Here is a 25921-nt window from a genome sequence, read left to right as displayed (position 1 = left end):
ATTGGTAGTTCAGGTAGGTAAAGTCACACCTCTATGATAAAGTCAAATTCACTGAAAACCCGACAGTGTTTTACACATCTAGAGTTAAATCTACTGCAGAATATGCACTATGCACCTGAACTAACTCAGAGGACAGCTTCACTCATGGTGCAGCTGTGTCTAACAACAGAGAAGACCAAAAGAACTGCAGCAGCAGCAGCAGGCAGCATCTTAACACAAGGAAAATCATACAACACTTCTTAGCACTCTGCCCAAGGGCATGATGGGAAACTCTGCTGTCACATCCTCAACATTTGAAATACAGTGTAGTAGACAGAGGTGGGAAAAGTACAGGAGTATGGTACTCAAGTAAAAGTACAGTTACTATGGTTACCTAAGTAGAAGTAAAAGCGCTGATTTCAAATACCCACAAAGATTACTCAGTTACAGTAATCTGGATAAAGTAATCAGTTACTTTACACCTCTGCTGTTATAGGGTAGGTGTCAGAGGAGCAGTTTTTTCAAAGAGACTTTTATTTTTGTAAATCACATGCTAACTTTGAATGACTTAGAATGAAGCAAAAGGAGATTTTTTTCAAATGAAAACTTACATGAAAACTTATATGAAAACGACACATGCACAGGACAGAATGGAATTATAAAGGATACATCATCCTCAGGGGGGCGCCAAACTCACCACAATCTGATTTTTATTTTCCACTGAAACTTTAATCAATGAATTTTTCAAGAATTAAAATCTACTTTACAGTCATTTCAATGTTCTTTTTTGGTAAGGGTTAAAGCTCCTTTGAGTAACTTTTGATAACGAATGATTTTTTGTGCCCCCTGTGGACAAAGCTCGTCAATCTTTCTTTAAAAATGGAGACACAAGATCTCACAGAAACTTCAGAAGAAAAATAACACAGTGGACAGTCAGTCATTAGCTGGTCGCCCTGGTGTGGGCTCTGTTTTGTAGCAAAGAACGAAAAACGGGAAAGAACGAGGCTGAAACCCTGGCTGAGAAGACGTAACAGACATTTATGTTCATGAGATCTGAGAGCAAGCCTCCAGTGATGGACTGGCCATCCAGAATCTGGCCAAATGCCAGAAAGGCCACCCTACTATGGTCTGTTTGGACCAATCACCGGCCTGGATTGCAATCCTACTTAGTGGGGGTGAACCACCCATGGCTCCTTTTTTATTCATCAAAAAATAATTTCCTAATGTTACTTCAAGATTTTTCTGCATTCTACCGGTCAAATGTGCGGCCCTCTCATTTATGTAAGCGTAAATGTGCGTCATAGCCAGCAGCTACAGTGCCGAGCATGTTGGCGCTTTCTTGGATGTGAGAGGTCAGGCCACAGTCATTCAACGCAGTGACGCCCCTAGACTGAATTTTGTGCAGATCAATTTGGGTTTGCACAACAAGAGGAAAGAAGGAAAATGATGAGTTTAGTAATACTGCCATACACCCACCAGACTCAAAGAACAACACATTAAGATAAAAGGTGCCGGTCTTTTGGAAATGGAGGGTGTTTTTGTTTGGACCCCAGTCCGTCACTGCATGCATCGTCAGTTGGTGACTGTCAGGCGTGATCACTGTGGCTGTTGAGGATATCCCTACAGAGACAGTCTGACCTGGAACCGTAAATATCAGGGGGGCAGTCAGGCTTAATTTGGGCTTCAAAACATCTAATGCAGCCTCTCCCAAACTCCAGTATGCTGCGGCCCAGTTTAAGACCTGAAAATCTTCTGGAGCCCACCAAAAGCCTTGTACAACCATAAGACTTAAGTATTTTCTTATTCTTTAGCTTTTTTTGTTTCCTAACAGTGAATTTCAGTGCAAATGCTTTGTTTTCAGATACATTAGCATTACTTAGAAATTGTTTGTGGAGTCACAAGTATAATTAAAAAGACGCAGACATTTATTTTATTCTGATCATCTCGGTAAATGAGCTTTGTGGCTCAGAAAACACTTCCCATGTAGCATAAATGTCTCTGAAGACAAGGCTAAACAAGGCTGTTAAAAATTGTTTGTATAAATCCAAATTTTATAAATGGTCAATTATACCTAGAACTGCTGGGTGGGTGAAATGTACCCTATAAGAAAACAACCTTCAGCATGGATATCAGGACATCACAAGTAAAAAACAGGGAGTCAAAATCGTGAAAGATTTGCTCAATAGTTGGAGTGAAGAAGAGTCTGATGGTGGGGATGTTTCAGGCCTGAGCGTTCATCCTAAGATGAAAATTCATGCACTCACACATAATGGGTACAATTTACCTGCTGACTGTTAAAGTTCTAGTATTAATGGAGCGTCACCATTTAATCCAACACCAGACAAACCATGACACTGGTTCCATGCATAGATCAGATGATGAATAATAAGCTTACATTAGTTCAAACCTCTTGCTGTCTTTTGTTACCTCTGAGACTTAAATTAACAATCTAATCATGTATTTTATGATCATTTAAAATGGGATTGCCTTTTTCTTTTTACAATGTCTTTGATTTTTTGATAAAAGGAAATGAACTTTTGCAGCAAACCTTAAGAACCTCTAGGGCAGGGCAATTCAAATTCAACAGGGCCATATTTTAAAATCAGGAAATGTAGCTGGGTCAGACATATTTGGTGCCCAGTAAGCAGCTGGTAATGTCACATTTCAAACCAGTACAGATCAATTTGATGAAAATATGCACATTTATTCAGTCTCCCTTTTAAATTTGGCAACATGACAAAAACACATAAAAAAAGTGCATAAAAACACAACAACAGAGCCTGAGGTAGCAGAAATGTTTTTTTCACTTGAATCAAAATGAAATAAATAGAATGAAAAAATAAAAGGAAATTCTGCAAATAATAGTTTTGGTCAGTGCTTAAAAACTAAATTTGCACATGTAGCTACAGTTGAAAAGGACAGGTTTAAATCTCTGCATCCTGGGGCTACTTCTGTCAGCATCGCTAGCCACACTTCAAAACAACACGGTGCATTGTGGGTAGAATGTTGCTAGGCTGCACAGACTGTTGCATTCATGGTCTGAAATACTGTGGGAATTTATGAAAACTTCCAAAACAGGTTGCTCTGTGCATCTCTGGCACGATGACAGGCTGGGCCACTTGGGGGTTGGTTCTGGGCCACATGTGGCCCCTGGGCCGCTAATTAAATAGACCTGTTCTATGGATAGCACTGATCTAGTGTGTAGCCATCCTAAGCTATGTTACCCTGCAGCCTTTAAACCAGTGTTACTTAACCCTGCTCAACCAAAGAGCCAAACTGTTGAAAAATACCTTTACAAGAGCCAAAGTGGTGAAAAATGGCAAAAACAGCTTGAAGTAGCAATAAAAATAAGTCGAAGCTGGCAAATATGGTCAAAATGCAGCAAAAAGGGGTGAAAATGGGGAGAAAAATTGGAAAAATGGTCTCACAGTAGCAAAAATGGGTGAGAAGTGACAAAAAAATGGTTAAAAGTGGCAAAAAACGGTCAAGAAGTGGCAAAAAAATGGGTGAAAAGTGATTTAAATGGTGGAAAAGGGCAAAAGTGGGACAAAAGTGGAAAAACTAAGGACAAAGTGACAAAAAGATGTTGCAAAATTAAAAAAAAAAATCCTTGTAGAAGTAGATCTACATTATGATTTTCTTACTTTTGTCCTCTTGTATGTAATATCTGTTTTCTTTTATATTTTGTTGATTGCAGATTAAATTTCCCCAAATGTGAATATCTGTAGTTAATCTCATTTTAGCAGCTTTACATTGTTCTTAAATGAATGTTATGAATAAAAAAAGAATCTGAGGAGCATGTAACAGTTCACAAATCAGTTTTATTAATTTAAACACAATCAAATAATAATGTCAAAAACATCTGTACACATATTTTGCAGACACAACAATCTTTTGCGTTTCACAATGAGGCCTGTGTAGTGTAAAGTATTTCCAGTTTGCATTTATGATTGCAACATAATAAAAAAGCGAGCTGTATGAATCTATAAAACATTTCCCCTATTTACCTACCATTACCTTGATCTAGCAGCAATATGTAGATACCCCCGAGTGCAGGGGGAAGAAGTTGTATGACAGGACGCAGGGGGTGGGGGGGTAGGTGGGGAGTCCGAATTGAAATGTAAAAGCCGACAGTGATCATGTGCAAAGGAGGGAAAAATTAGAAACACGACGGGTTGGTTTCTGTTTAAGAAATTCACAGTCGATAGCACATGTCCTGTATGTTCACAAACCCCTCGAAGATATAGTGGCTTTTCTCTCAGCGATCGTTACAGTTTCCACAGATGGAGCGTTATAAAAAGAGCTTCATGTGTTTGAACTATTTCAAAGAGGGACACAGAATCAAATAAAAACACTACATCATACAAAATTACGCTTGCTGTACAAGAGTTGTTATAGTGCTTGTATAAAAGTTAATAAAACCTATTCAAGCCTGCTTTCTTAAATCTCAGATTTAGTCAAATTTGTTGTTGAACTGGCTCCCAGGAGGCTGGAAATTTCAAGTTTTCCCTTCCACGCCATGTGTAAAACAATTTGAAGTTAAGTTTGCTTTCAGATTTATGTAGTCGGGGCTGCAAGCTGGTGAAATGTTAGGACACAAGTTGTGAGTTACCATTCTGAACAACTAAAAAACCTCTTTCCTTTTAAAATAAAAGGTAAAAAAAAGCAGATGTGTGGAGTGCCGCATTGGTGCAGAGAAGGGTTAGAGAAAGGATGAAGTGTCCCTCTGGTGTTCTTCAGTTTGGGGATCCAACAGAGAAATTATTGAGGAGATCTGAGGAACTCAGAATGGTCTAGTTTGAAAATCCTCAGGTATAGCTAATTATCTATACCAGACCTGTTCAATAACTCTGAATTAAGAGTAAAAGAGACATGTGAGAGGACACAGAATCAGATGAGAGCTCATTGACACTTGACATCCATGCTTTTGGTCTTAACAAAACAATTTATCACAAAATCCTGTTTCTACATATTTGTTTACTGAACAAAACTTGAACACATCAACACTTTAAGGCGTCGCACAAGCGTGTGTGCGATGGGATGCCTTTTCTTTTTTACTTTGATGAAAAAAGCCACCTTTCAAGAGCATGTACCTAAATGAATATAGGAAGGAATAGTCCAGTGATTACAAACTTACACACACAAAAAAATGATTTCCTCTATACACGATTGTCTCAGCATTGTAAATAAAGTTTTGTTTTTTTCTTAAATTATTAGAAAACCCCTTTCTTCCATAAATGTCATCTTCTCACTGTGGTGGAAACGAATAGTACTTTGTTAAAGGCACGAGTCTTTTAGTCATCGAGGTACCTTCTTGGTGGGACGGTCCCACCAGCAAAGTCTCCGTTCATAAATAAGAAGCACAGGACTCTGACGCTTTGAGTGTCTGTCGCACGGCAGAGGAGAGTCACGAGTGGGCAGACAGGTAAGGAGCAGGTACAGAAGAAGGGATCCAGAGGGACGGAGAAATGTCACCACCAGTAGTCGGCTGTGGCGAGGCGGGCGGGCGGGCGGGCGAGGCCGTCAGTAGCTCTGCTCCCCTCACAGGTGTGAACCCTGACAGAGTCCCGGCACAAACAGGGAGCCATAAAACACTTTGACAGCTTCAGAAAGCGGCCAATTCACAGTAACCAGGGCAAGCAGCTGCAGCGCCGTAAATTCAGCCCTCTACTTCGCCTCCAGATTAAAAAAAAAAAAAAAAAGAAAAAAAAAAAAACAGGGTTCAGGTTAAGACAAAGTGTGACCGTATGTCAGCACATTAACCGTGTGCTCAGCCTCTTTCTTTAAACCCCCATCCTCCTCTTCTTCTCCTCGTGTGGAGGGAGAGACGGACGCCAGGCAGCAGTCAGGAGGGGCAGAGGAGGCTTCTTCTGCAGTAAGCGTTGGGACAGAGCCAGAGGGCGAAGGTGAAACGTTGCAGGGTGAGCTGAGGCAGAGCCGTGTGGACGGTGGTGGCGCAGTGCTACAAGTACTCCAGGTCCAGGGCGTGATGGAGGGCCATGAGGTCTGAATGACTGGAGATCCTCCAGAAGGGCATGTTGTGCTACGGAACAAACCACAACATCAAAACTAGTTAAAAAATGTAGAAAAAACTGAACAATTATCAATGCTATACAGTTCAGGATGTAGATAATGACAGATTAAGTTACAGAAAATTATGCTTTATCAACACATCCACACATATTTTTAGATGTCTAAATACTTTAGACCTCAACTTCACATATATGTTAACTTTATTTGCTTGCTTAAGTTTTTCATACTGTAAATTGAATGTTCCTGGTTTTAGACTGACAAAGGCACTTTTAAGGCATTTTAAGTTTTTGCAAAACAGTGTTAATTCCTTCTGGTTATAACTCTTTTTATCATCAACAAAATACAAGTCTGACCTCTCCCTCTTTGTTTGGTATCATGAACTTTTCCTTGAGACCTAAGAGCTCCTGTGTTTGATTTATTTTTCTTTTAAATTGTAGATTTATTTGATGTTAGGTGCAAACTAAATACTGTATGTTTCATTTGTGGACGGCTGTAAAAACTGTCAACTTTACCCTTTCATAGGGACAGTTTTACTTTAATTTAGAGGTTTTTTTTGTCATTTTAAAGTCTTATCTCTTATTGGAAAAAGACCAGAGAAATACCTACATATGGCTGCTGTTGGGCAAAACCGACCTCAGAATCACCTCTTGTCAGGGCAAACGCTGTATTATTCAATATCTTATAACTGACAGATTAAAGGCTGACCAACGGCACTGATTCATGAAAAACAAACAGAAAAATAATCATAATAATGAAAAATGGAGTAATGAGGTTTTGGGCGGACACCAGCAATATGATGTATTTAAAAGAAAACTGCCAAAAATTCAACTTTCAACCAATGTTGTATTCGTCAACAGCCTTTTTTTCCATGACAAAAACTAGACTAAGACCAGCCAAAGATAAATCTGTGATGACTAAAACTGACCAACAATAAGTCTAGTTTTTGACAGTAAAAATCCAGGATCTTTCTCCACTGTGGGTAAATCTGTCAAAAACAAAGAATCTGTATCTATTCTTCCTCTCAGCTGTAGAAAGCAGGAACCCCAGGCTGCAGAGAACACACTACCATAACTAGGAAAAAGATTTAGGCAAGAGAATAAATGCTTGGACTAAAGGTAAAGATTAAAATGTTTTGGAGTTTTCGTCGACTAAAACTAGACTAAAAAGGGTAGAAACGACTAAAATGTGACTAAAACTGAAAGACATTTCATCTAAAGACTGAGACTAAAACTAAAAATAGCTGTCAAAATGAACACTGCTTTCAGCTATAGATTTGTGTACGTTTGTTTCTTCTGTTTCCCCTGACATTTTAAATTGAATATGATGAATTGAAGACTATCTGGCACAAAAAACTAAAATTTATTACCATTCTTGGGTATTTTTTTCACTATTTTCTGTAATTTGATGGGCTGAATTATTAACAAAAAAAAAAAGACCTGAAAAAGTACTTTGTTTGAGAACATCAGGTTTCCGGGTTACACGTGTGTAGATTATTTTCATTTATAAACACTGTTGAATGAGTATGCCTGAATATTCACACATGGTTGGAAAGGGGTTTTTTTTTGCCAAAAAAAAAAAAAAAAGTCAGATTTTGGCTTCATGTTGATCAATGTGGATAGATTTATCTTATCTTCATTTCCTCACCATTTTAATCTGAATATGTCAAATTCAAGACTGGTGATTTTTTAAAAATGCAATAAAATCTCTATTTGTGTCATTTCCTGTCATCTTAAAGGTTAAATTGTTATCAGAAAAGATTTATGTGTTATTATTCTAAATTCTTAATATGTCATGTTTCATGTTTACTAGAATGTGGATTTGTAGTTTTGATGCTTTTAACATGTTTAATGTCTATGCTGACATTCAGATGAAAAAAACACTTAAACTGGACTTTTTCACTTCCTCTGTCTGCAGATATTGACAGATGCACAATATGTATAAAAATTATACAAGGACTTTATTTTCATAAAGTCATTTTAGTACTTGCATGTGCATAAAAAAATTCTGTTTGGGGAATTTTTCACTATTTCCTGTTATTTAAAAGCCTGAAAATTATATTTAAAAAATCAGAAACAGTTACATTTGTAATTTTAAAGCGAAATGCTTACAAATGTAACAAATCTTCACAAATATGTAGATTTTTTATCTTTATCTGCTGCTTTAGTAAAATAAAGTGAATGTGCCTTTGGACTTCAGTCAATTAAACACTGCCTTTATGAAAAGACCAACAAAATAAAGGACTCTCATCTCATCAGAGCGTTTGCAAAATGTTCAAAAAAATGCTCTGATTTCTCACACAGCTGCTCATGAACACAATAAATGAAGGCGATCTCGTCCATCCACCAGGGGAAGTAATTATATAAAAAACACACACTGTCTGCTTCTCTCGCTCCCTTGTGTATTTATCAAGTAATTCTCATTTTCTCTCATTTCCCTCCTGTTTCAATAAGCGTTTTTATTCCAGCATCCTAATCCAGCTGCTGTCTTTAACGTTGGATTAACTCCCCACAGTGTCTGTTGAATGAACCTGCCTGCCCGTGTATGTTTAGGACAGTGCGAATGAGCTGTTGTTCTCGAGCAGAGGACGGGAGCAGAAACCTGAGAAGCAGAGAGAATGAAAGGAGCCTGTCAGGTAGAGTCCTCAGCCCCTCGGTGTGTGGAGCCCATTACCCCCTCTGCCTCTTATCAAAGGTACGGCTTCTCCCAGGCATATGTTCCGCTTAGGAGAGCCTGCAGTGACCCTTAAAAAGCTCTTTGCTTTTTGTTTTGTAAATTGTCTTTGCTTTTAAGTTTAAAAGCTGGAGATGGTATCTGCCTTCTCTCCCAGGCGACGGTAATAACTGAAGGCAGGATTGTTTCAGTTTTTTTTAAGATGAAGGAATGAGGGCTGAGAGGACTTTTAGACTTTCTGCTTTTGTAGTTCCTCACAGTGTCACGTCTGATATGTGCCTCCTGACGGGTGAAATTGTTGTGTTATTTCACATCCTCTCTGATGTTGACACAGAAACCTTTTACCGCATGGCATGTCGTGGGACTCACACCACTCAGACGAGGGAAAAAAAAGCCTTATCCTCCCATCAATGTCACACTCTGACAACTCAAGACTGCGTAAAAATATTTGCATCTTTTTCCACGATCATCCCTCAGGACTGTATTCCCCGGGAGTGTTTTATTTTCATAATACATAGCTATTCTTTTACAGTCTTAACCAGAGGAAAGGCTGCTACTTCTTCCCTAATCGCCGTCTAAGCACTCTTCATCTGTCCTCACGCCTCGACTCATTGTTTACTGAGAAACAGGTGAAAAAGGAGCTGGAGGCTTTTCAAAGAGAAACTCCTCGTCTTCTCTCTGACACTGCGGCTCAGCAACGCTGACACTGAAATATGCTCTGGAGCCGCTGATTAATTTGCTAATGAATATGTTTGCTGTGTGCGGTTTGCACGCTGTATTTGGTTTACATTCAAACTTGGCAGAAACGCTGAATTTACAAATTGAGGGGCAAGAGCCAACAGGTACAAGAAGAGTTCTGAGCGCAGATACAGCGGGACATGTCCTTGATCCTTCTTGTGCTAACAGGCTTGTGACTGCAGTAAATATTCAGCTCCATCAACAATGATTTAAGTCTCTTAATGCTTCTCTGTTTACCTTCATCATGCCTGAAAGAGCCTGCCTAGCATTACACACAGCATTCACACTGCTCAGGGCACCGAGCAGAAATATATAATTATGCCATCTCTCCCCTCCCCTGCTCTGTAAACCTGAGACGGCAGAGGAAGAGCGCTGATTACACACTACAGACTTTCTCTCTTGTACCGCTATAAGCGGATAAACGAATGAGAGCAGAGGAAGAGAGAGGCGCAGCTTTGATTTCTCTTTTGGACAGATATTGTAGGTATGTTTTGTGTTCTGTAAGCATTATCATGACCTCCTGACTAAAGAGCATATAAAAGCAAGGCACACACTACAAGATAATTAGGACATTTTTGGATTGATTCTCCTCTTTTGATAAAAATGAGTGGCGTCCTTATTTTATTGACGGTTTTAAAGATAATCTCACCAAATGTTCCTCTAGTTTAAGATGTGATCTGCTTCTCCAAAAGATGAAATGGGCCCAATAATTTATATCTACAAAACGTTACACATGCTGACTATTTCAGATCTGATCTGAAGACAGCTGAGTCTGCACTCTGTGGATCAGCACGTGAATAAAACCACGCTTTTAAAAATAAAGTTAAAGAGTTTTTAAGACCTTTCTAAGACTTGAACTGAGAAAAATAAACACCACTTTTTGTGTGGAAAACGTTAAAAAATAAAAGGCATTTGAGGTTTCTCGGTACACCAGACCAGGGCTGAATTTTCAGATTTAATAACCTGTCTATAAAAAAATGGCACAGGGCAAAGAAATTTGTTGTTGTTTTTTAGTCACAAACACCCAAATGAATGATTTCTGGTACATCCAATGCTTCTTTTTTATCAACATGCCATTAACTGATCTTTATCAATACATATTTTAGCAGGTATACTAAGCAGATTCTAAGCCATTTAAAAATTAAAAAAGCAGAAAATCCTTTTTATCTGGGAAAACCTGCTCATATAAGGGAGGGCTGCATGGATTTTCCAGTGTTAGCCCTGACAACAGGACAGAAAGAAGTTAAACACCAGATAAAATCAGAGAGAGGTCTGAGAACCTCACCCTGGAAATTTAGCACATCTAACACAAAATCTCTTAATTCTGGGGAATATTTAGGCAACAATTTGTGGAGGAAGATGATTAAAATCATTCAAGGTTGACTAGAAAACAAAAATTGGTGGCTTCTTAAACTAAGAGGTCTCACTGGTAAAAATCAGACTTTTGAAGACATTTAATGGCCTTCAATTTTAAATGCCAGATTAAAGACTATTTAAGACTTTCAAGGATCTGCAGGAACCCTGCAATCAAAGCCAATAAGAAAGAAATCACATGAATATGCTCTGTCTACCTCACTTCATCCAGTTTTCCTTTTTTTCGTAACTTTTCAGGGAAAACTGTGGCCATTGCCACCATGTTTGTTTCCTCTACAGCCATGTTTGACTTTCACAGGAGATTTTATTAGATTTCCAGAGTCAGGACTATGGAATCTGTTAGGGTGTGTTCTATTTTTATTATATTGTTGCTCTTCACATACACTGTTTTCTCACTCAGTTTGCAGTTTGTGGTAACTCATCTTACCTTTTTCGAGCCTTGCTCTTCTTCTACTCCATCCCCGACGACAATGTAAACAACTTTCCTCCCAAACCTTTGAATGACTCTTTCGAAGCAGCTCTCCTTCCCTGTGGAGGAGTCGACACCACAATGTTAGCGGAGCGTTGCAGAGATGCAAACACACACACGGGCACACAGAATCTCCCTTAAACACCATCAAAGCTGATTCAAAGGCACAGGGTGACAAGAGCCTCTCTAAAAACACCATGCACGCACAAAATAGGGCAGAGTGTAAACACTTTGAGCTCAGCGGAGATGTGATAAGATCAGCTCTTAGATAAAGCCAATCTGAAAAGCATTAACTCTGCCCTCCTGCTCCTCCAAACACGGGACAAATGCACTTAAATCAGTTAAACCACTCTTGCATGCTGCAGGGGTTGCTTAGGAGGGCCAGCGTGCTCAGAAGAACCTCGAGCTACATTAACTCTGCACCGACAGGGCCTGAAAGTGGTGCAGGAGTGAAGCTGTATGTTTATTTTGCATTAGAAACAGTGTAGAAGGGGAAGGACGGGAGGAAAAGGGGGGAGATAGGAGCGGGAGAGGAGGGGGGTCCTGTTGCTGTGGAATGACATAAATGTGCAGAAGTGGTTTCATATGCAGACTGAACAGGAGAGGCCCAGCTCCAGGAAAATAATCCCAGGCTGATTAGGCTTATTCTTTCTTCGAGGAACATCAACCCTCTCTGGTGACTGAATCTCAAACCCAATCAACGCCTCTGTCCTGTCTCTTAGGTAGCATGTTCACTTTGTACTCTTAGAAAGCAACAAATGTAAAGAGCTTTTACACATTGTATACGCACTTCTTACCTATTTTGGTTGCACTATAAATATTCTCGATAGGAAAGACTATTCCCAGGCCGTATAGCAGAACCTTAGCCAGGGCAGGGATGAGCTGTGTGGTGGTCACCAGGATATTTACACAGTTTGACCTTTAAGAGAGCAAAGGGATACGTCTAAATCAAAACTAGGGAGGACAAAGGAAAACTATTTAATGTATCAGTAGTATAAAGCATGCACAATGTGAAAGTCAGACAAGTATCTAGAAGATAAATTGCTGCGTGGGTGTTTTCCCTAATAGCTTGAGAGTGCAGAGTTGACTTATTTACACCACATGTGTTTTTAAAAAACTGCGGTATAGGACTGGGTACAATTTTCCTCACTGGAGTCCTACCTTGAGTGGATTAATGTTAGTGCTTTCAGTGCCAGTGTTAACCAGGAGTCCGTCAAGGCTTCAATTTCTGCTCGCAATTGCAACCAGGCTTCCCTTTTGGCCGGGCCCAGCAGACCTGAAACGTAGGGGGAACATTGTTTGGGTTGGACCTGTACTCTGAAATACCACTGAAATTTTCAAAATTTACCCTGACCGAGCGGTGTGTGCTTTTAGAGCTCACACACGCAGACTCTCACACAAGCACCCCACATAATGATGGCACAACTCGCTTCTACTGGACAGATCGTTTGGGGATTACCTCCAACGTTATTTTTGTAGGTGGTGTAGATTTCTTTTACTCGTCTGTAGCGGAAGGCCAGTTTTCTCATCCAGTCCACGCCGCCCCGCACGCCTGTGGCCAGACATAGATTGGCACTGGTCGCCGCTGCGTGGAAGCCGTCAGCACCAAAGTTATATGTGCTACGGTAAAACAAAGAATGAAACTATTAATACAGGCTGGACACATGTCAATACTATTTATACAACTTGTTTAGACTGTTGATTGAAAAATAAGTGTACCAGTGTTACCTCAAATCCTGGCCGTTGTCATCAGAGGATACATCGTCAATATGTACCTGGTCACATTCCTACAATACACAAAAAACACAGTTTAGCCTAAAACATAAGACCAATTCTGACATTTCTAGGACCATCTTCTCCAATGCTTGATCTCAAATGCATCTCACTGCATGAGCCTTTTCCAGTTGAGTTTCGTGGGCCTCATAAAAACTAAAACAACAGGGTAAGTTTTGTGAAATGTGGTCTTCCTTTTTTGAAGATTATTTTTGGAACCTGGGGGAAAACGGTAACCTCTCAAAGCAGATGAATGCGTCTGTTTCCATGTTTCTCGTTGGCGAATCCATCTTGCAAAGCTCCCATCTGAACCGTTTGGGTCCGGTTAGAAAGTGACAGGACCAATCAGTGTCGAGGGGCAGCACTTTTGGGCGTGGCGGAGTCGTGACGTAAGCAAGCACCAACAAGAGGCCGGTGCAATTATGGCGGAAGAGATTCGCGTGGATGCTGCTAAAGCGCCAGTTTTATCAGAACTTGACAACATTTCTTCAAACAAAGAACAGCATTGTGTTGTTTTCTTTTCAGAAACGACAAAAGTCGTGTATTGACATGTCTACAGTTGCCATGGTTCATGTTATGCAGCTCTCTATGGAGTTTACTCCTTGGTAGCGCCTACGATGTCACATGATTTGTTGCTCTGATTGGCCCGTTATGATGTGACACACAGAACGTTCATCCAGTCACCCTCCTAGTTTTTTTTTTTTTTAAGGCTCTGCCTTTTCCCAAACACAATCTATGGAGGGTTTCCTAGATGGATGTGTGAAACAAATCCATCTGGGGTGTCAGGTTAGGAAAATGGGGAATCGACCCTGTGACCAGTTCGCCAGGACTACAGCCTCATGGGCGCCTGCTCTACTCCCAAGGCCTGGTAGCACCCTAACACTTGTCTTTGACATGATGTTGATGATATGTTTGATATTGTTATTTTTAGTGTCAGTGCCAGTCAGTAGATGTTGGCTAGTGTTCTACTTATGTTTACTTTAGGTCAGTGGTTCTCAACTGGTGGGTTGGGATCCAAAAGTGGGTCATGGAAGTGTGCCTGGGAAAAAAATGGCGCAAAACTGTCAATGAGACTCTATATTACATGCATTATTTTGTCCTGTTTCATTGTTTTCGTTATATCTTGTACTGTCTTAGAACCAAGCTCTACTATTGTTTATGAAACACATCTCAGTGACCAAAAAGACCTCCAAAATTTTGGTCGCAATTCTTCTTGAGTAGTTGATGGTGGGTCCCATGACTCAACCAGTTGAGAACCACAGCTCTAGGTTATTGTGTTGCATGATTTGAACTGTTCTTTTTGTTTAGCACACTTAGCTAAGAGTCTTGTCAGGCTTCCTGATCCTGGATTGTTTTTTTTCCAGCACCTATAAACGCTATATTAAGAAAATTTGCCTTTATAGCAATGCTAATGGGTTCTACATATTCACAGTATCAACAAGAATGGAGAAGAGCATACTGGTGGACAGAAAACATAATGGACTAGTTTAATTAAATACAGGGAGATCATCTTGGTTGTCTGCTCCAAAATCTGTAGTCGTGCGCTGGTCACAACACACCTTCTAACGTGAATTTTCCCTTAACATTTCTGCTGTGTTCTCACATGAGTTCAACAAGTCTTCAAGGGGAAAAATTAGGAGGAAGCTGGCAGGAACAATTCAAGATAAAGTCAAAGTAAAAAGTGAGGCTCTTTGCCTTTACACGTGCAGCTCACCTTGAAAAATTCAACAAGTGTCCTGGAGTGTGTACAAGTTTAAATATGAAGGAGCTTTTGAGTAACAAAGGATTCATAAACTCTACAAGAGGCCTCTGGACATTTTTCTCTAAATCAGCATATTGGTTCAGGAATTTGTACTTTGGCTGGACAGCACGCTCTTAATCCTCCTTCTCCTTGACTTTCTCTTCATATACTTCAGAATCACCCCCTATTTTCTCTCCCTCACCAGCTCTGTCCAACCAACCTCATCATCAGTGGAAAAGGAGTGTGACCACTAGAGGGGTCCATAGATATGCACACCCACAGACATAACCAATTAAGTTTCAATCTCAACTCTAAACACTGCCCAGGTTTGCACTGGAGTGGTTATTTCTGCGAGCACTGATATATATACATACAGTAGAGGGATGTATGTGGGCTAGCTGGATGTATAAAGAGCCTTGGCTCTAATGGTCTGTGCATGTGAGCGTGTGCATCTCTAAACATATGTCTCCCCCCTCGTGGGGGTGCCGGGCTCCTCTTGGAAAGGTAAAGGGATTCTGCAGCTCTGCATAGAGATTCTACCGGTACACAGTAACACAATCCAGACTTTCTGGTAAATGTAACCTACTAGAAAAATTGAACCTGATGCTAACCGCCAATGAAATTATGACCTCTGATTGCTGCTGCGCCACACACCAACACAGCCCTGAGGCCAGGCAGCCAGGAGAGAGAGAGAGGGAGAGAGCTCAGGAGAAAGCAGACTGAAAATCTGTTATTAGTTTTCCATTTATAGGAGAGCACTAGCTAGAGCCCCCCACCCCTTCCCCCTCTTCCCTCTGCCCTCGCAGCCAGCTTGAAATGTGCAGGAGTCCTGCACTGGCATTCGGATCAACACTAAGCACATGGGGCAGAGTGAAGGGAGACTAGCTGAGCTTATTTTTGCTTAAATTTATCAGTGAAAGGACATCAAAGTCTGATGTTTTTCACTGCTAATCTAGAAAGAAAACAGAGAGGCTGTTAATATCTGTAAGAATTTCTCTTAGGAGTTAACAGGTTGCTGCTGCAGAAAAGGTGTTTAAAGTTAAGAGAGAAATAATAATTTCTTGTGGAAATTGAAACTTGCAGGAGAGAATTCCTCTAGCCTCAAGAATGAAAAATCCCAGCCGATTTTTTAGGCTTTTTAATTAAGTTTTATCCGGTTGTTAAGACACCAAAACACAGAAAGGACTTCCTTGTTTCAAGTCAATCTAACCGATGCCAAATGCTGACGTTATTGCATTCCTCTCTAATGCTGGAGCAGGGTAAGGGTAAGGGCTTTGGACTGTAAACCTTTTATATTTTACTGGTTCCCCTCTGAACAAATTTTTCATCTCCCTGGATTTGTGGGGTAGAGGGGAGGGCGAGAGCGACGTGTGGAGAAACTCAAACCAGCTGTTCTTTAACAGAATTAAAATCTTGACCCCCCAACCCCTACTCTAATGCAGCCATTCTCTAGCCGAGCCTCTCCCAGCGAGCCCCGAGATCCAAAGAGGAAAAGACTTTGACCCAGTGACCCCTCTCCCCTCCTCTCCGGGGCTCCAGCACCCCTGATAAGGGGGGGGGGGGGGTGAGGTGGAGACGGAGGAGTGAAGCGGGTAAAGGCTGGGGGAGAGAGTCCAAAGTGACCTCACATGGAGTGAGATGGACTGCCAGTTGGAGACAGGCTTTTAGCTCTGTTGGCTTAATCTGTTTCCACACGCTCACCAGTAGATCTTTAATAGTTGAAGAAAGCAGCAATTTGTCCCAGCTTGAAGATTTGCCGCCAACAAACTTGTGGAAAACTCATGTCTCGCACATTACCCCAGAGTACAAGCCAGAAGTGTTGGTTTGCTTAATTCCTTAAACAGTGGAGGCATGTCTGTTTGTTTAGGACAACAAAAACAGCACCCTGGGTTAAGCACCTCATAAAGCCGTCTTTTAAAGACCTCCCATTCTGGTGCAAGTGACTGGAATGCTTCTATTATACAGTGATTACCACCTGATGAATCACAGACAATCAGGCAATGCTTCACTTTAATGCAACCATTCAGTTCTACTTGTTATCTACATCGCTGCCTAATTATATGCTGCCTCCCTGATAACAATAGTTTCTTGTCTTAATTCTCCCCGTCATGTGTTTTCTTTCAAAGTCTGACAGCTAATATGGAACAAAACCGAGATCTGAGAGCCATATCCCTCAAAGTGTTAATTATGGGACTACTTTAGGTGTGGGAGCCAAGACTCAAACGCGACCTAAACTCATAAATTTGTGTCAGTAATTAGACTGCAGTCATTAAAACTGCTGCCTGATAATGAAAGAATTTTCATGACGTTTCCAAACCCTCAAAGTTCACCAGTGTTTGAATATTAAACAGCCAAGAAAAACACGGCGGTTTGGGTTTCACAGTTTGAACACCAGCACATCAGTTGTGTCAGGTATTATGATGCTTAACTAACAACTGAACCAGCCAAGAGACCTCCACACACACAGAAGTGTGTGTGCTGATTATAGAAAAACTGAGGAAGGCTGCTTAAAGAATGCCTTTGACAATCACATTTCCCAGCTGGGGCTGGTATAAACCTCTGCAACTGCTTCCTGGGAGGACTAGGGGAGCTAAAGGAGGAGGTGGCTGTGGGTAATGTCATACAGTAACCCTTACACATTCTCATTAGGCACCACTTCTGAAGGCCTCGTAAACACCACAGAGCCATGGATGCTGCAGGTTAAAGTCAGTTAAGTACAGTCGTATATTGGAGGTGGATAGGAAAGAAAGAAAATCAGTGCGGCGCAGGAATTTTACTGACTGAACTGGCTTCTATTATTGTAGGATAGATGAATGATGGAATTGCACAAATAAAGATAAACAGAATATATCTGAAACATGCACACTGAGTATATGGAAAGATATCATTGAGAGATGATTTCCCGTATACCATAAAAATGGACAATACATCTCTATCTCCTTGCCTTGTCCAAAAATGAAGCAAATATACCCTTATATTCAGAAGGTAACTTCAGTAGAGATTCACTTATAGAGCCATGGCCATATGGAGGAGAAAAGTTCAGACAATTCTAAGGGCAAATGGCTGACAGTATTATTTACTGAAATTTTTTCTATAAAGAAATAACAAATGATTGTCCAAACACCAGAATTCTGAACCTTGAAACAATTCAAACCATATAGAGCCCTGTACTGTCATGGTGAAGAGGGAGCTGAGCAAGAAGGCAAAACTCATAATTTAGCAGTTGATCTCCATTCCAATCTTCACCTATGGTCATGAGCTTTGGGCAATGACTGAAAGACTAAGATCGCAGGTTCAAGCGATCAAAATGAGATTCCTCAGGAGGGTGGCTGGGCTCAGCTTTAGAGATCGGACATTTGGAAGGATCTGGAACAGGAGCCGCTGCTTGAAAGGAGCCTGTTGAGGTGATTCAGGCATCTGATCAGGACGCCGCCTGGAGGTCCTCTACCAACTGGATGGAGACCCCAGGGTAGAATTGCTGGACAGGTTATATATCTCATCTAGCCCGGGTATGCCTTGGAATTCCCCAGAAAGAGCTGGAACATGTTGCTGGGGAGAGGGATGTCTGGGTGGACTTGGTTAGCCTGCTGCCACCGCAACCCCGCCCCAGATAAGAGGAAGAAAATGGATGGATAGAAACTTGTTCCTTCACACCCAATATTGGGGAATCAATGGTTATTATTTATCAGAAATTGTGCACAAACTCCTACACACTGTCTAAAGTGTATAAACACATTGGCAGCATTTCCCTACATTGAGTAGTCAGAATTTTCTATATATTTTTTTTTAAATCATACGTTTAAAAATGTAGCTGTGTTGGACTGTGGTCATTGGACCTAATGTGAGGCTTTTTCGTGGGGTCCATAATTCGTAGTAAAACCCCTGGCCATAGTATTGACATCCCACCACTTCAGCTAACCAAAAACACCAGTTAACTAACCATAAAATGCCAAAGATCCTTTTGGGTGGTACGATCCGTGACGGAACAGGTCTTGTTTCAGTATCAAGCTGAAATTCATATTTATGGAGAGTGGTTCTTTCTCTGCTTTGCTTACTCTGTGCTTTTGGGCATTTAAATATAACATAAATGGTGCATTCATCTTTGAATAAGCAAAACTCTGTTACCCCCAATATCCTATGGTGCAATATGTTAACCAGCATGAATAAATGTTGTCAAACTTACAGGTTCAATACTGTTAATCATACTTAGAAATATCCTGTGCAATAACGATGGTAAAATTTCATGTGCAATTTGCCTTGACAACAATTAAAAACTCTTATCCTTCCTTTTAAAGCTGCAAAATAATGTAGATTGCACTGATTGCACTCGACTCTTTTTAAACTAAAGTGACTACTGTCCCATCTGAAAACATGGAGGAGGTTTAGCTAAAGACCTGCTGACAGTCATTCAGGGAAACTCCAGCTATTTGGGCTTCAGTTTTCTTGGAGCTGTCATGTTTTCATGGTCTATTAAAAACACGAAGGAAAAACAATCATCTCATATTAAAAGTAACCTTCTTACAGTGTATCTGATTAAAGAGTGGTTGAATCTGCCGTCCCTAACTCAACAGAAAGCCTAAAAGAGGAAACAACATCCTGCTTTTATTGAGTTTGTATAAAACTAACAGTAGAATGACAGGCCTTCAAAACGCCGGCACGTTGAGGGGCAGCCTGAGAATTCTTAAAATCTTTTGAACATCTCTTTTCCATCCAATCCCCCCGTTCTCCCCTCACCAAGCAAACAGTGGTCTCTCTAAAACCTACAATCACTGCTAACTCGCACCAGATGTTCCTACTGTACTCAGGAGTGAAGACCCTCCACCAGAAGCCATCGCAATTATTCCTTACGCAAACATGACGCCTCTCTGTTAAATTCATCAGAGGTATATTTTTTTTCTTTTATCTACGTCCTTTCAGCCACCAGACCGTCTGTATCTCTGCAGGAAAGACAATAAGACCAAAAAATGTGCATCAGCTGAAGTCTGGGAGATTCAGGATGCTCCCATCTCTACATCATTCACTCTCTCTTCCTCTCCCTGTCTCTCTATCTGTCCACCAGTCGGCTGAAAACTCCTCACTGTGGAGGAAGTTATAAGAGCCCTCTTTGTTCCCCTGGCGTCTGTCATTAAGCAATCAGTGATGACGGCCTGAGTTTTCCTGTAGCCCTGGAGAGAGCTCAGAGTGGTGACTGCAGCAGTCAGAGGCCAGGAGAAGAAAGACAGGCGAGTCAGAAGTAGGTGTTGCCAAAACACAGAAAGGACAGAGCTATTTAAACTCTGGAGCCCATTTTTCCCATGAAGGTTGAGGTCAGTGTCCACTTCTTGCTGCTCCACTCCCCCTCAACCTCTCTCTCAGGTGAGCCGTCAGGGTGGGGGTGGGTGGTCAGAACTGCGCTGTGAGCGATAACAGCCGTCATCACAGCATTCCTTGTGAACCTACAGGCTAATGCCATGTGAAAAAGACTCATCCATGGTTCGCAGGTTCTCAATACCGCCACTCCACCGGCAGTGGCTGTCATCCCCCCCGCGGTCCGTGACCCCCAGCAACTTCCTTCTCTGTTCCCACCACAGGCACCCCTGTCTGGGCTGGGGAGGGGGTGCAGAAGGGAGGGGAGGACTGTGATTACCTGAGGGTCAAACACAGGATGTGGGTAACAAAGGGCGAGTTCTTCGAGCCCACTTCGTTTCAATCCACAATCTGTGCTTGAACAGCCACGGAATTCAAACAGCGGCGCCAAACAAAGCACAGGTACGGAGACGTGCATGCTGGTTTTACAGAAAATTCACACGATTGGGAGGAGGGATCCAGAGGCAGAGGGAGTATTCTCTGCTCAGAAACTGAATTTTAACTAAGAAGTCTGTAAGGAGCTTTTAGAAAAGTTGGATGAGAAAGAAGCGCCCCACAGGTAGGCAATGAAAAATACGGATTAGTTCTGTGTGATGGATGAGCTGCTTTTAAGCTTTTCTATTTATGAGGCTGCAAGTCCAAACCACACCTCGAAGACGGCGACATTAAATGCTGTATCAAATCTCAGTCATTTCAGCATTTTCCCTCCTCAACACAGAGAAACAGTTTATTCCTGCCAAGTGGACTGTTGTTTAGACGAGTTTCTGCTCTATTCTCCACAGACAGGTGCTGTGTCTCCTAATTTAACTCAGAACATGACATATATCATCATTTGTAACCAGACAGTAATGTTATATTTTCCGTGCACCCTCAACCTCTACTGGTGCATGAATCCGCTATGTTAGGATTGTGTGAAGCAGGGGTGGGGGTGAGGTGGAGCTGAGATTGACAGGGTGGCTTTGAAACCTCCACTTTCCCCTCTGTAGTCTTTCCAAAACACATCAGTAGTCCCGCCTCGAGACGTGATGGAGTTATGTCGAGGAGCATGACAGAAGTGCTGCATCAGAGGCCAGGCATATGATGAAATACCCACATCAGTGTGTGGGGGCCTGAAGAAGCCCATCTGACCAAATAAACTGTGTGTGAAAAGGGACTTTTTTTTAGTTCAATGCTGCAGTATGCTCTCAGCAGGGTTTTGAAGAATTGAAGAGTACATATTAAGGATTCATAGCTTTTAGTTGGTGATCTACATTGGGATGGAGTTCTTGGAATGTATAAAAGAGCTAAAAAGTTAGTGTTAAATAACAACCTATCAAATGTATTTCCTCAGTAAATGAACAGAATCATTACAGGTACATTCCACCTTACTGGGAGTAAAACCACAAAAATACACCATCAAGGAAAACACCATAAAGCCACCAATCATGCTGAATGGTGACTACAGGATTGACCCCTCTACAGTGGGAAATAAAACCAACACAACCGCTCCACACTAAGAGGCTCTGGAGGGCCGTTTCAGCTGCGGAGAAAACGGTAACCATGCGTTTCACAGCGTCTCTCATTAACAGGCGGACGCTGGGTGAGAGTGACAGAGGAGGTTTCAACCCTGCGACTGCAGGCTGGGAGCCATAAAAGGCCCTCAGCTCACAGTGTCACAGGGTTAGTTAGTGTGTGAGAGAATAAGAGTTGGAGTGTGTGTTTTAAACTGTTTGCATTGCATGTGTTTAAACTTATGCTGCAGTAGAGAGTGTGTGCACAGCGTGGAGGCATCATTGGACTAATTTAAAATGTTCCCACCTTTTGAGACCTCTCCCCCTCTCTCTCCCAGTGAGTGGATTGCCCCCATGCCCTTTATCCTCCAGACAGGGAGGGTTGTTTTCTCACCCAGGGAAGAGGGGGAGACGTTAGCCCACGTACCCCACTGAGAGGGGAGCACAGGGGGTTCGGCCAGTGAGAGAGAGGCCCCTGGTTCCCACATGCTGCTCAGCGTTAGCTTTACCTACAGTAAACTCACACCCTGAGTCACAGCAGAGCTGTCAGTCTTCTCAGTGAGCTCAGCCTCAGTGGGCTTCATTATACACATCAGTTCAGACCATCAATTAACTCCACGTTCCACCTCATGACACAGAGCTAGCATCCAGGGAAGCTAGTGCACTATATTTCAAAAATAAGACACAAGAACAACTAATCTTCGACATATTTTCTTCTACACAAGAGGGCTTTAAAAATAATCTAAATGACTGATTTATTTTTAAATAAAGTCATTCTAAAAAAACAAACATTTTTTGCTGGCAAAAATTCCAGTACTTTTATCCTCTGATGAACTGTCTCCATTATGCCAGACTGTTAATCTATTGCCAGGATATTTTTTCTACTTGACCTGGAAATCCCCAGGAGGATAAATAAAACATGACATGACCATTTACAGAGGATAAACTACCTGACCTTTGTGAAAAAAGAGAGGAGTTTTCTTTTTAAGACTTAATCATATGAATCATATTGTACTTTCTATTTGATAAAAGGAAAGCATTTGAATTTAAGATATAAATTGATTTGGTTTTTATCTCAGTAGCCACTAAAATAAACTACTGAAATCAAAGTTATTACAGAGAAAAAGTGTATCAATAGGGATCATTTTGCCTTCAATAAAATTCCTCAGTGAAAACGTTTTCATGGACCAAAAAAAAGGTTTCACTGTATTGATACACAGAGAAATTTGCGGTTGTTGACAGTGAAAGAGCACTGTTTCTAGGATGCATCTTCAGCCTAACAGTGGATGAAAAAGGAGGCGATGATCCAGAAAAGGGTTGGGGAGAAAAGGCAAGAAAGACAGACAGAGAGAGAGAGAGAGAGAGAGACATAGGGGTGAAACTGATCCCTGTTGACCTCTTCGGCATGCCCTCTTTCTTTTTATGACTTTCTTCTGAATCGTCACTCAGCAGCTCTATCAACACGGCCCAGCCTCCACCCTCACACTCTCTCTTTAACTCTCTCTCTCTCACACACAAGAAGACAGTCTGCTCTGGCTACTGCAGACTGGAGATGACATTAAGCTGAATTGTGATAATGTAAATAAGCATTTTGCATTGTATAAAAGTGATAAAAATAGAATTTTGAGCAAGTAAAATAAATCATGGCTGCAAAAATAATGCAGTTGTGAGTCTGTATTCAATGCTCTTGTACAGAGGCTGGCACAACAACAGTGTTAAGACCTAGATGGAGTACTTATACACCACTGAGGCCACTAACTCTGCACCTGTGTTTCTGCACAGCCTCTGGGGTCTCCCTTTATGGCTTAGACTAAATTAGATGGACCATATGCATTTCTGCACATGCTTAAATACATAACTGCTGCTGGCTGCGGTATTTACAGTCGGACTCTATTTAGCTCTATCAGAGATGGAGGACTGTAAATCAGCAGAGAGGAAACACAACTGGTTAGGCATTGCTGAGAACTGGCACTTAACACTCGGAGCGGCCGAGCTCATTTTAAGAGGAGAGATCAATACGCCTTGGAGAGAATGTCACTCCTCCTCTGGTATGATTGTTAATGACAATCGCTGCAGAGAAAGCTTTACATTACACATTCTGAAAAAGCTTCAACAGACCACAGTTTTACTAGGAGAAAAAAAACGAGAGCTTTAGAGTGTCAAATCTAAATCTAATAATTTTGTCACCAAGATACAGGAGAACAAATGTACGTGTTTCATTTTTAAATAATTCTATAAGCAGGCCGATCTGCCAATTCATCTGTGAACGCTTCCATCACACATGAAAAGAAATCAAAACACGGGACAGATGTGGAGCTAAACCACATTTAAGCATTGTCACAAGCTGCCATCTTTTCAAATGATTGGGGCAGATCTGTAAAATAAAGTGCAGCTCCAACGGATTCTACACAGCAAAGGGCATAAGGAAATATTTAAGCAGCCAATTGCAGCCAATTAACTTTGATCACTGCTTTTGGAATCTCAGTCACTCGTCCGTCTGGGAGAGAATGAGCATTTTTCTCTGTCTCTGCCTGTCCCCTCCTTCTTTGGTTTGTTTCATGTAACTCAGCCCAACATGGTGGTGAGTAATGAGACTTGGCAGACGGGCCGCAGATCTCTTCACACTTTAGTATCAAACAAAACATTTCCTCTACTGTGAGGTCAGCAGAATGCAGGACAGTGAGGGAAGGCGCTCTGTGAGTGGGATCACATTCACTGGAGAGGAACTGGCAGTGTGGAGGAGGAAGGGACAAAAATCACATCATTTATCTAGAAAAATTGAGGAAAGATAAATAAGAGAGCTGAATACATTAGCTATGGTTAAAAAAAACCCTAATATATATGAAAAAAGTGGCACATTCTTTTTTACACCGTCTGTGATCTCCCCAGAGGGATGTAGACACTCAGACACCCCATACACACATTTCTCCATCCTTGATCCCTCTATTCCTGTGCCCCAGGGGCAGATTTTACACCAGCCGTACACGAATCAGGCAAAGAGGCGTGGGAGGGGGATACGGTGGTGGGATTTCATGCTGTGACACAGGGCTCTGTGGTGTGGGTGGACAGCGACACCAAGCACACAGCATGACACACAGACAGAAACACACCCAGACAGACAGAGCGGCACAGAAACACCAGAGCCTGACAAATTGAGCTGGCTTCTATGAGGGGTGGGGGCAGAGCTGGTGACCCAGGAATGATGGAGACTGACAGCACATGTAAAATTCATGGTATCCCCTGGTGCTTAGAGGTAATACTTCACCACTATGGGACTGATAACTGAGAAACAGGCGTCACGCTATGAAACGGTTGTTGCTAATGGACTCTTCTTCAACTCCTGTTGGATTTCATAAACTCCAGACTACTGAAATCGTCACAAGGTGAACACAGGGCAAGGAAAAGGAAGCATAAAGAAAAGAGAAACTGACCTCTAAGTCGTTGAAGAATAAGTGTGTGTCTGCCAAGTTGAAGATCATCTCCTCCATCCTCAGTCCTAATGATACAGATGTTGGTGGATCCTGAAAAGCACACAGAAAAACAACTAAATACTGCCATACTTTTGCTCTGAAGAGTTAATGTGAAACAATAAATAATGTTGTTCCCTCTTAGTCACTCAATTAACGCCGAATCCCTTTAAATTCCTGAGCAGGCCGTTCTCATAAAAGAGGACGTTAGGCAGACTTGAAAGTTTCGGTCCGCTGTTTATGACCCTCCGAAAAGAGACCAGAATAGTCATCAGAAATGCCACAGACTTGAACGAATGCAGTAAAAGCATGTCTCTTCTCAGGAGGGGTGGTCGGTTTGGAAGAGTCGGGGTCACAGTCTCATCGTAAATAGTCCATTCTCTGCATACTTGTGCAGCTGCATCATGTGATTGCTCTAAGGAGGGTAAAAACACAATTTCCCCTGAAGGAAAAGTGCTGAAGTGTTTAATTCGAATGTTTTATAGTTGCTTAGAATTTGCTTAAATGGCATTGCTGAAATTTTTCTTAAATCTTGCTGTCTGTCAGTAATGTGACACGTGCTGTAATGGTGATTAGGTTGCACTGTCAGTAAGATAACACCCAGTGAGGAGTGAACTGCACTGTAAATAGTTAATGAGCCAATGACAATGTGTGCCATTTTACTTCTAGAAAGAAAATGAAAGAGCATTTTTTAAAAACCCATTATCAGACCTATGAGGATTGTGTTCTTATTTATTATTACTTATTTACTTCAACATAATTTAACAAATTTAACATTAATTAAATTACTCTTGTTGTTGCTGAGTTACATTTTTTTAACTTTAAATCTCCTGTAAGGATA

The 25921-nt window shown here is 41.4% G+C and overlaps 1 protein-coding gene across 17 annotated transcripts in view; it reads right to left on the bottom strand.

Annotated features, from left to right (window-relative positions):
- Positions 1-5824: 5824 nt before the first annotated feature.
- The window catches only part of eya1 (EYA transcriptional coactivator and phosphatase 1), an 88250-nt gene continuing 68153 nt past the window's right edge, over positions 5825-25921 (bottom strand). For all 17 annotated transcript variants that reach the window (XM_041814772.1, XM_041814778.1, XM_041814780.1 and 14 more), the window contains 7 exons: positions 25045-25134; positions 12992-13050; positions 12723-12883; positions 12425-12539; positions 12061-12182; positions 11222-11322; positions 5825-6022 (listed from right to left, as the gene is read on the bottom strand). In XM_041814772.1, coding sequence (XP_041670706.1) covers positions 5942-6022; positions 11222-11322; positions 12061-12182; positions 12425-12539; positions 12723-12883; positions 12992-13050; positions 25045-25134 — 729 coding nt within the window. In that variant the 3' untranslated portion in view covers positions 5825-5941. The remainder of the gene's footprint in view (positions 6023-11221; positions 11323-12060; positions 12183-12424; positions 12540-12722; positions 12884-12991; positions 13051-25044; positions 25135-25921) is intronic.

The sequence above is a fragment of the Cheilinus undulatus genome, linkage group 19, assembly GCF_018320785.1.
Source record: "Cheilinus undulatus linkage group 19, ASM1832078v1, whole genome shotgun sequence".
Taxonomy (NCBI): domain Eukaryota; kingdom Metazoa; phylum Chordata; class Actinopteri; order Labriformes; family Labridae; genus Cheilinus; species Cheilinus undulatus.
Note: the sequence above shows the minus strand (reverse complement) of the source record. Positions and strands in the feature narration are given on the sequence as shown.